Source organism: Anolis carolinensis, chromosome 5 (assembly GCF_035594765.1).
Source record: "Anolis carolinensis isolate JA03-04 chromosome 5, rAnoCar3.1.pri, whole genome shotgun sequence".
Taxonomy (NCBI): Eukaryota; Metazoa; Chordata; class Lepidosauria; order Squamata; family Dactyloidae; genus Anolis; species Anolis carolinensis.
The window spans coordinates 79,693,798-79,705,734 of record NC_085845.1 but is presented as its reverse complement, the minus strand read 5'-3'; the positions used below and the strand labels follow the sequence as shown (position 1 = coordinate 79,705,734).

Here is an 11,937-nt window from a genome sequence, read left to right as displayed (position 1 = left end):
AGAATGGAAACATTTGCCCAGTCTGCATGTTTATTTCCCTATGTAATAATGGAAACTTTGGGCAAAAGTAGATTCTGCCTATGTCACTATCATTGGACTGAGACAGGCAAGCAAGCATATATGGGTCTGGATAGCTGGAGAGGCAATTCAAGATACTAAACACTTGCTTCAACAGAAATTAGCATTGGAAAATAATAGGCATTTAATTGAACTTGCATTCAACTTTTAAATCCTTTAGTTCCAGATTAACTTTGGCTTGTGGTGAACGCTGGAACTTGCAAGCTATGTTTCATACAAACAGAGTTCTATCATTTCTCTTTAGGCACCAAGACTTTTTTTTACTCTTGCAATGTTTGGGGATAGATCTGAATATTTTTCAGTGTAGCAGAAGCTTTTTTAAATTTCTTGCAGTTGGGGAGGGGCATTTTTCCTCCCTGTGTCCATCCAACAGGATTCACCAGTTAGTTCCAGGGCACCCTAAGTGAAGTAATGTTAACTTCTGGTTGTTATTTTGTTTTATTTGGGGATAATTTTCTCCCTCTTTTAAAGTGTTTTTTGGAAAAAGGGATCTGTAGTGTTAAGGGGAAATGCTGCATTATAGGAAATTTTGGCCTGCTTGGGGACAAGAAGGTATCTGAGAACTGTCTCCCAGTTGAATTTTGTTCTTGAAGCTGAAGGCTGGGGGTTCCCTAAGACCATATTTAGTGGTCAGAAGGGGATGCATATGGCCCTTGGATATACTTTGCCCATCCCAAGTTAAAAGATACATGAGGATGTGTCCTCATCCAGCACTGGGCTGGTATGTGAAGAAAGTCATCTCTGCAGATAGGGCTAATATTTCCTTGTGTCCTATGCGGTTCTTTCCCAAGTACAGATCTTGCTGAAAGCACCTTTTGGTGGCAATGATAGTTCTTTAGCTCAAACCCAGACTTTGTCAAATTTAAAGCAGATCTATTGAAATCAATGAATTTTCAGTTAGTCACAGTTTCATTCAGTCCTGTTGATTTTAGTACATGGGGATCCAACCCCTGACTAGCTGAGTGCAACAATGGCTGGATGGGGCCATTAGACACAACAATATATTTGACCATATTGCAGGCTCCAAAACATTAAGAATTGCTATATAAAAATGGCCTTCCAAATAATTCCAAGTTATTTTTTTCTGAAATAAAGTCACAACAATCAAGATCCATATTTGATCGGAAAAACCTCACTGCCTGGAATTTTTGAAACGGAATCCTCTTCCTTCCTACCTAATTTTTAAAATATCAGAATATTAACCAGCTTGAAACAATCTTTCAGTTCAGTCTCATATAAACTGCCAAAAGTTTTGGTTGCTTAAATAGGGGTAGTTGTAATAAACCAAAATGGATTATCCACAGCGAATCTCTGTTATGAGTGGTGCAGTGACTCCATGGTTCGAAAGGAGCTGTCTACAAGACTGAACATGTAGTAGGGAGTAGGCCTCATCACCCAGGATGGATCCTTTAATTTTTAACTAAAACCAAGAGTGGATTTCCCATCACACCTATATTGCACTTCCAAGACTACACGGTCAGTAGGGCACATTTCCTTCCCCAGAATCTTTTAATTGTGCCTGGTTGCTAGAATGGAGAATGCAATAGGAAATAATGAAGATGATTTCCCCCATTTAATATGATCTGTCTTATATTGATTGTACCGCAGATTAGTGAAAAAGCATCAATTCTCTACAACAATCGGTTCCTTTGTTAAAGTGTGCATTAAATTAAATAATTTCAGTAAATTTCAAACTTTTAGAAACCTTATTCATTGGCTTTCCCACAAAGGAATAGCAAACTATAGTAGATTATTATGGGTCAAGTTCCAGGGTACATGCCCAGTGCACAGGAGAGCCACTTGCCTGTCCAAGGAACTGTCACTTTTGTCTAGTAACAACCAGAAATGCATCCCAGTTGAAAACACTCTAAAAATGCAGGCAGCAAGGGAAAACTAATAGTGGTGGGCAAGTTACATTTCATAGAAACCTTCCTGCCATTAGTGGTTTCCTTGCTATGGAACCTCAAAGTCCTCAGAACACAGCTAGAAAACCACTAGAGAAATGGGTGGCAAGCCTGTTGATTAATGAAACGCTTTTGCCTCTAACTGAGAGCTGAATCCAAGCCTCATGATCCCTCACATCTACAAAGAAGTTCCCCCTTCCCTCTACCTACCTGGCTGCTAAATATTCTTGCATTAAACCAGTGCCAATGTGGTGAAATGAGATTGCATATGGTGGACACCGAGTGAAAAGATGCAGTACCTCTGAGACATGTTACTTTCACTGGATCCAGAGGACGTCTTTCAGGACCAGTGTCTCCTGACTGCACTGACCTTTTCCTTTTTCCAAGGCCACACGAGTACTTAAGCTCATCGGTGGTGAAGACAAATCTGATGAGGTACCGAAGGAGCCGGCGCCCATCTTTCTTTGAGGAGTTTACAGCCTCGTCCCATTGTTTGCTAGTGATGTAGACGGGATAGTTGGTCAGCAATTGTTTGCTCCCCTGAAAAGAAAGAAAATAAAATGGTTCCCCAGGTCACATGGCTGAACGACAAGAGATGATGAAGCCAGTTGTCACATAAAATTACAATTAGGCAGCTGCAAAGCGCTGACAATGAACACAGACACTGATGGAAATAAAGAACTAGTCATCTTGAAAGTGTGTGGTTTTCTTCAAACAAAATTACATTTGCATTTTCTGTAATAAGAACCTGTGAGGTATAATGAACACCTTGAAAGAGAAAGAAGCTATTTATAACATACTTTCGCAGGTAGGTTAAAAAGTGTCAAGATCCAGTGATTGGAAAAGCTATTTAAATATAATCGTCTCTCTTAATCTATTAAAATGTGTAAAAATGTCTTTTGAAGAGTGTGATCAAACAGGCCTTTTCCTGGCAGCTGGCAGATCACTACTTCAGAAGCTTTTTTAAAAAATAAATCTATTTACATAATTAATGTATTACCTTTTGTTTAACACACTTAGAACCTGACAGCAGTTATGTTGTGAGGGGAGAAACTCTCAAGCAAGTCAACAAAGTTGAAACTGTAAGATCCAAAACAGCATTACTATTAATGAACTTCATATGAATGCAAATGGAGAGCTTTGAGCAAATGAGGCCTGCCCAGGAAGATTCCTCTCACAGGCTCCCTTGACTGATATTTCCTTAGTGTGTGCATATTTGGGAGAGAAAAGGAAAGCTCAGGCATTGTGTTAACCTTTTATAGCGTACATATATATGCTAGACCGTTTCATTTTCCATTCTAGCTGCCACCTGCCCAGACTGAACTGCCTGGGATTGGACATCACAGTAGCGGAAGAAGCTACAGGTTTTCCACTGCTCCTCCAAATTTATTTATTTATTTCGTGTCAAAAGCATTGTACATTTCAAATAATGGAAATTTAAAAAAAAGAAAAAAAAGAAAAGAAATCACAAGCAACTAAATAGTTTCGGACCAAAAGCGGGCAACAGCAACCGCATTGTCTGTAGCTTTAAACAACTCCTTCTCCGTACATGAGGCAGGGCATTGTGGGCAAGCATACATATGCTGAGTTGTTTGTTCAGCTCCACAGTCACACAAGGTGGAGGATTCCTCCAGGTAGTGCCACCTTGCCAAGTTGTCTTTTGATCTGCCCACTCCGCTTCTGAGTCTGTTCAGGGACTTCCAAGTTGCCCATTCTTGGTTTGCCCCTGGAGGAAGACCCTCATGGAGGGCCATCCAGTTAGAGTTGCCAGGTTTAGCTGCCCAGAGAGACACCCTTGCTGCTGCTGGAGGAACATCAAGAGGAGTGGTGGTTCTCATGAAGCCCTTCCTTGATTTGAGTCTGGTGGGAGGAGGGTGATAGCCATGCAGTGGGTGGCTTTCACAATGTTCGACCTTTTTTCTCTCACATTAGCAGCAACTTCCCGTCGCACGTCAGGAGGGGCAATGCCAGCTAACTTGTAGAGTTTATCAACAGGTGTAGGTTTAAGGCATCCCGTGATGATTCTGCATGTTTCATTCAGTGCTATATCCACCTGCTTTGCATGGGCAGACTTGTGCCAAACAGGACAGGCATACTCTGCAGTTGAGAAAGACAAGGCCAGGGCTGATGTTCTTACTACTTGTGGGTCTGCACCCCATGCACTGCCAGTCAGTTTCCGCAGGATGTTATTGTGTGCAGCTACTTTGTGCTTGGTGTTCATGCAGTGTTTCCTATATGTTAGTGTTCGATCTAAGGTGACACCAAGGTATTTAGGATGGAAACAGTGTTCGAGCTCTTGGCCTTCCCAAGTAACTTTCAGTTTCCTGTTGGCTTCGTGGTTACGTAGGTGGAAAGCACACACTTGTGTCTTGGAAGGGTTTGGCTTCAGGTGGTTCTCTTTGTAGTAGCTGGAGAGATCTTTCAAGGCATTGGTGAGTTGCTTTTCAACTGTTTCAAAATCGTTTGCTTGTGTTGTAAGGCCAAGGTCATCAGCATATATAAAGCTCTTTGTGAGTGGAGGTTGTGGCTGATCGTTCGTGAAGATATTAAATAAGGTCGGTGCAAGAACGCTGCCTTGGGGTAAACCATTCTTTTGCCTCCTCCATCTGCTTTTCTGGCCCTGAAACTCCAGATAGAAGCTGCGGTTTTCTAAGAGGGTCTGGACAGTTTTTGTAAAGTCAAAGTCCCGGGTGATATGGTAGACTTTATGCAGCATTTTTCTATGTTGCACCGTGTCATAGGCTGCCGTAAGGTCCACAAAGACTGTTCCCGTGATGCAGCCTTTCTCATAGCCTTCCTCGATATGTTCAGTCAGATGAAGAATTTGACCTATCCTCCAAATTAAGGATTGATACAGAAGGAAGATTGACTCTTTCCCCAATCCCATATTGTTCCCAAAGATTTCATTTCAGGGGAGACTATAGCATATTCTGTGAGGGGTCTCTCTGTGTCTGTGTGTACAATACTTATGGTGAGGAAATGCCAAAATGCCATGATACAGACTGAGTGGAGTGCCTGCATTTTCTAAAAAACCTAGGCCTAGTCTTTAAAACATGCTGTAAAATACCTTTTGAGTTCAAATTATACATGGCTACTCAGAGTTCAAAGGGTCACCCAGGCGAGGAAGGTTCCCTTGGTGTAATATGTAGTTTGGCCTGACATTTGTTCACATTCATCTTCTGTCAGCTTTACCATTTCTTTTTCTCCACTCTACTGTTATGTATCTTGAGAATGACTATGATTTAATGGCTTGTCAAAGAGCTTTCTTTGCAAAATCTATTCAGAGGAGGTTTGTCACTGCCCTCCTCTTAGGCGGAGAAAGGATGACTTGCCCAATGTTTACATGGCTGCGTAGAAATTCGAACCCTGGTCTCCCAGAGTCCTAATCTAACACTCAAACCTTAATGCTGCACTGGTTCTCTCTCCCACTGCTGGTGAAGTGCGATACACTACAAAAGTAATGAAGCAATGGGGACAACATATGGGTACTGTTTTACAAACTGGCTAAGAGAACTGTGGAATGGTTGTGTGTTTTCCAGGCTGTATGGCCATGTTCCAGAAGCATTCTCTCCTGATGTTTCACCCACATCTATGGTAGGCATCCTCAGAGGTTGTGAGGTATATTGGAAAAAACTAAGCAAGGAAGGTTTATATATCTGTGGAAGAACTGTGGAGTTCTGAGAACCTTTCAGAGGGTTTCCTTAATTAGATAATCAGACAGCACTGTGGCTTGCCATTATTCCCAATGTTTTTTCTTGTAATCCATATCTTCAGAGAAATATAAATTATGGCAGAAGTTCACAATTACGAATGCGTAACTTAAGAGTTCTGCATTCATATTCACGATACCTATGTAGCCAATAGGCTTGAGCAGACCTTTCCAAACTGTGTGCCGCAACACGTTAATGTGTTGATTCCAATCTGCAGGTGTGTTGCGCGCAAATGTAATCCTCTGAGTATGTGAATTAAGCAATAAATAATATATTTCTTAAAATAAAAATGAGAGGTTTTCATGAGACATGCCCCCATACATTTCGTTATTACAGTTTAGGTATGTGTCCATTTCTCTTATAAAGGATTGGTTTAACTTCTGGTTTGCTAGTAAAACTTAATTTCTGTGTCACAAAATGAGGCATGTCTAAAAGGTGTGTAATGTTTGGAAAGCTCTGACCAAGAGAATTTGTAGGGACTATAAAATCCCTCCAGCCCTGATTTACTGGGTAGTAGCTACATTCAGACTGACGTTTCTTCCTTCCTTCCCTGAGTGGACTCTATTATGAAAGTCCAAAGCAGGATCACTGTTGCAATTCTGCCCTACACCAGAGAATCTTTTGGAAGAGGGGTGGAAGCATCACTCAGTTTTACCCCAATTGTTAGGAGAACAGATCCCTGTGGCTTGCAGCAGCAGCTGTCCAATAAATTAGGACTGGAGTGGGATCAGGTCAAGGGGCACTACTTAGTTAAGTATACTTAAGTCTAGAATTTTGGCTATCATTCTTAAGTGCATTCTCAGCTAAATTCAAAAAGGGGGGAAGCTCAAAAGGCCTGGATAGTTAACATCTGACCAGAAGTTGGTTGCTAGATTTTTAGATTTCATCTTTCATAATACCACTTCATTGGCTATCTTGGCAGAAGCTGACAGTGTTGTTGGGCCACTATTGTCCATCAACACCCATCTTAGAATATATCTTAGAATGTAACGCAGAACAATTAGAATGCATTCATAATCTTTACGTCTACTGTTCAGTGGTTCCTCAGTACAAAAGTGAAATTGGTCGAGACAGAAGCATATGGAAAATACTGGCTAGGAATTTTATACTGTAAAAATTATTTTCCTTGTACCTAGCCTTGAACTTCACTACATTTGGATCTCTTTTTCAAACTCAGCAAGATATTTCTCAAATGTACTCAAACATAAGTCTAGTAAATGCAACAATTGTCTGCATATGAGAAGAGGTGTGGTTCATAATATCACATTTTTAAAAGTAATAGATATGGGCTAGTATATTGATGTAACCTTACATTAAGCCAACATATGTGCTCTTTCAGAAATTAGAGCATGAAGTATCCAGGTAGATCTTTGCACAATGTTCTCCTTGTGAATAACACAGCTTAATAGTGCCAGAACACATTCCTACAGTCCATTAATGGCCAAGAAAAAGGAACAGCTATCAGCCACCCAGTCTACCGGGAAAAAGAAACAGCTGTCACCACCCTTCTGAACATCAAGGTCTAGGAAGGCAGAGACTGTTTCTTTTTTCTGAGTGAACTGCAGCTGGATGCCTCCTCCCCTCAGCACTAGCAAGCTGCACTGCACAGCTGGCACAATGGAATTACATTGGTGGAGATTTGCACTCTAAGCAGCACTCAGAAAGGATCCCTTGGTCATTTTCATCCAGCACATATTGCCTTTCCCCCCGGTACTCATGTGCTCACTGAAGCATCCAATCGAAAGGCACTTCTCATCATCCTCCTTCTCCTCATCATCCACACTACCTCTGCAGGCTGCTCCACCGGCTGTGGAATCATGAGCTGGTTATGATGTTGAAGTACCGTCTTCAAGTAATCTAAAACAGTCTGGCAGGGCACTGTAGGAAAGACAAAACACATGATTATACACATGCTGCTTATTATTGAAAGCAGAAGTTCTCAGCAAGCTAAACCTCCTTTTCAGAAAGAAGAATAAATCTGCAGAAATAAGGCTATCTCCCTCCCTCCCTTTCTCTCTCTGTTGGCCTTACAGTCTAGGGTGAAGATGCCCAAGGCTGAGCTGTCTCATTCTCCTTCTCAGAACTTTTGAGAAATTAAACATTTTCCTTGAAAGATACAAGAGATACATACATTACTGGGGTGGGAAGGAAAAGACAAGAGAATACAGCCTTCTCCTTTAAAAGAGATACAGAACTGGGTCAAGCTTAGGATTGCAACTGACATGCACTGCAGTTGTGTATCATGTATTGAACATGACCCAATGGCACCCACTCACTGGCAAGAGTAGTGTAATATTGCTATTCTGATAGAGGTTATGCAGTACTAATGTAGTATCCGTTCGCATGTGGGTAGCCATGTTATGCTAAGTAGATGTGGATTAGCCTATGTCTGGATTTTGATTTTCTAGCACCTATTTCAAACCCTACAACAAACATCCTGGACTAACTACCTCTCAACAGTTCTTGATAACAACTTAACTACAATGTTACACATTTTAAAAAATGGAAGTATCAGGTATGTACTGTATGTGTAAAAGTTCTCTCCTGAGCTGCAAACCCCTTTCCCAACTATCACTGGAACCAAGGACAGAATTATTTTTATCAGAATAGCAGCTGAGGAGGGAAATTTTTCCTTTCTGTACATTATAGTGCTGACCACAGTCTCTCCTTACAGGCTATTTCATTTTTTGAAACCCACCATCTGACTGTTAGACATCATAAGATTCATCAGGCAGAATGTGGAATAAGAGCAAACAGTTACGTAAGCTCAAAAGATCCTTCAAACCACTTAAAATGCAGCAGACTAGCAATGTGCTGGGTTTGCGTGGGTTACGGTCCCTGTCAAGTACTACCTGTTAGACTGGGTGGGTAGTCATCTGAGACAGCACATTTCTTCCTGCTACCAGGAGGAACCCTGAGCTACTAAGAACATGTACATAGGAGACAAACAGTCTGCACTATTGCCAAAGCAGCAGGTGGGAACACAATCACAATACAGAACAACTCTTCAATGCAGGAATAGGCAGAAGACAGGAGGAAAAATGAAGCAGAAGTAGAGGGTTGCAGGGTTGCTGCAGTACTGGGATTCAAATCCCTGGAAAATGTTTGGGGAAGATGGAGGAATATGGTTGCACTGCACTAGTTACCAAATGTTATTATAGGTAACAATACCTTTCTTCTGGCAACCTGTGGGAACTAAGATGCTAATTCAAAGGATAAGAAGTTACATCAACACTATATGAAAACAATACAGAATAACACATTCATTATGGCTCGATCTTTTGTTGATTATTTAATCAATTTAATCAAATGTAGTCGAATGCCTATTTTGCAAGAACTTATGTCTGACATCCTTCAGCTGACATGTTCAAAGATGTTGAATGTGACTTCTATCATCCCTAGATAAAAAAGGAGCTAGGGGCAGAAGAAGGTAGGCTGGCCTTTATGTTAATTAAGAAGATGTGGGGGGAAACCAACTTGTGTTGGAATGTAAGACAAGGGTCCTCAAACCTTTTAAGCAGATTCTAGCAAGAAAGATGGTAATAGCATGGGGGTGGAGAGATGAAAAAATGGAATTTGGAAAATTGAAACAATTACCTGTTTGATCAAGTCCAATTGGACATTATAGTTTGTATAGTTTGAGAGGATACACAGGAGGAGAAAACAGAAGAAATTAAAGAAAAACGGGTAACTCATATGGAATAGATAGAAAATGGTGAAGCCAATATAGATATTGTACAAAGAGTAAGAAAACTGTGTTCACGATTAAAGAGGAAAACGTGGTAGGGTGATTGGGAGAGTGAAAAATGTGAAAAGAATAACGTTGCAAAAGAGATGGATAATATAGAAATACTCCCATTATTTAGAATGTGTACACACAATAGTTGTCTATTACTATTCACAGATTATGCTATTATGTACTTTATATAAATATATAGAGAGGGGGGGGGGAGAGAAACCCTGGGAGATTGTGGGAGCCTTATCTAAAGGAGGAGGAGTCTTTCCAAACTTTGGCTTTAGTGCTACACATGTCACAACTACAGTGGCCTTGACCTTTGAATATACCTGTCTCAATCAAAGTGCTACTTTGGCTACCGGCATTGTATTGATGCATTTTATTTCATCTTTGTCAACTTTGTTACCTTTGTCAACTCGATATAGACACAGGGTCTATTCCCATCCCAATTTGCACTTCCAAGAATTTGCAGCATTTTATCAGTCACCTCGTGTTTACAATATTTATATGGTGCACCTTACCCAGTCTACTTTTACAATCTCTCCGTTTTAATCCATGTTTTTATTAGTTCTTGTTTTTTATTGGTTAATGTTTAAATTTTTTAAATTGTGCATGTTTTTGTCTATTGCTGTGTTTTGTACTGCTGTTGTTTTTATTCGGGCTTGGCCCGATGTAAGCCGCCCTGAGTCCCCTTTGGGGAGATAGAGGCGGGGTATAAAAATAAAGTTGTTGTTGTTGTTGTTGTTGTTGTTGTTGTTGTTGTTGTTGTTATTATTATTATTATTATTATTATTATTATTATTATCTGTATTTATTTATATTTTGCCTTTCTCCCAAAGGCAGATGGTAATCACTGGGTCTTACATTTTATGTCCTTACAGTTTCCTGTGCCTATGTGAGATTACCTGGAATGCTCTCCAGCTTTCGTCGGAGTTCTTCGTTTTCTTGTTGCAATGAAATTACCTCCTGCTCCAGCTCCTGACACCGTGGGCAGTAACCTTCCTCCTCCTCCTCTTCTTCCTCAGGAAGTGTAGATGATGATGGGTGACCATGGGATTCAGAGGTCGCTGGGGATGTCCATCCACCTAAAGTGTGTACTGGAGAGGTTGAGAGTGGATCCACATCTGCCAAATGGCCAAAATCACTCATGGAAGAAGTGTTCTGAGATGGAAAACTTCCAGATAGCAAGTAGTTTTGAAGGGAGTCAGTAAATACTCTCAGAAAAGCAGAGGTTTGCTGCTTCTTATGCATGTACTGCAAATCTAGATCTAAGTTGTCTGATGTCTGACTATGAACCATTTTCCCAAGCTGGCACTGCTCTGGTCTTTCGTTAAAGCTCATGCTTTCTTGTTTTACACAGGACGCCAATGCTTGAGAGCGATTGTTGTCCAGAAGTTTTCCACCACAGTTTAAAAGACTAAGAACTCGACTGCACTGCTGGGCAAAGGCATCCAGAATCATACGACTCTCTGAAACAGAAGAAGAGATGAATCACAAAAACTCATAATAGAGCCAGTTGCCATTCATAATATTGAACTAGGCAGTGGACATGAGAAATTGATTATATATAAACACACACATGTACATCCTTTAATAAGCAAAATAAAAGCACTCTGACATATTAATTTGACAGATTAGTTTGGTTATTGCTGGTTATGTATTAATTTGAAATATTTGTTTTATTACGTATTTTGTGATTTTATAATGTTGTGAGCCGCTCCGAGTCCCTGCAGGGAGAGGGAGCGGGATATAAATATATTATTATTATTATTATTATTATTATTATTATTATTATTATATTAATCAGGCATATTCTTGTATTAATGGCCAGGGCTTCTGAAAAGGTTGGGCAAATATTCACCAGCCATTCAAGAATGTCAGTGAGGTGCAGTGTGGACAGAAGGCTTGGGTTCAAACCTATGCTTCTGCCCTGAAGCTGGAAGCGCACACTTAATGATAAAGCAGTGCATGGATCGAAGACATTAAGTACAACCCGCTCCATTAGGAACTGGTCCTCTTCCCCCGTATAAGGCATCTCTGCTCAAATAAGCCTTGTTCTGCTTTATTTCACTTATCTCCTGACATTTGCTGGTAACTATATTTATACACCACTGCTGATACATACAGACCAAGCTGAAAGTAACAAATTTGTAATCGCAAAAAGGGCATTTTAATTTCACACTGTTAGGTAATTTTAAACAAGTGTGGTCTGTTTAATGAAGAACTCTGTGAACTTCACATGTGCTCTAGCAATAAAACCTTTAAAATTGTTTAATATGCTCTCTTATTAAGAGGGAAGGAATTGAGCTGCCCACTATACAAAAAATGGCAAACCTCTAATTTCACTCTTCTGACCAGCTGTACCTCTGTTTGCCTCCTAAGACCATCTTTCCTTTAAAATAAAACAGAAATGGTGTCCACATAATTGGCCAGGGCAACATGTGCACGGAGCATTTGGCTCAGCATAGAATCTGTGAAACTGAGGCCCAAAGATCTAAAGGCTCCAGAA

General features: G+C 40.5%; 1 protein-coding gene across 4 annotated transcripts in view; it reads right to left on the bottom strand.

The window, feature by feature from the left end:
• Positions 1-11,937, bottom strand: part of bend4 (BEN domain containing 4) — a 56,342-nt gene that overhangs the window by 16,019 nt on the left and 28,386 nt on the right. For 2 of the 4 annotated variants that reach the window (XM_062981641.1, XM_008111646.3), the window contains 3 exons: positions 10,334-10,897; positions 7,419-7,570; positions 2,282-2,522 (listed from right to left, as the gene is read on the bottom strand). In XM_062981641.1, the coding sequence (XP_062837711.1) occupies positions 2,282-2,522; positions 7,419-7,570; positions 10,334-10,897 (957 nt within the window). The remainder of the gene's footprint in view (positions 1-2,281; positions 2,523-7,418; positions 7,571-10,333; positions 10,898-11,937) is intronic. The other 2 variants (XM_003221549.4, XM_008111647.2) reach the window with 2 other exon arrangements.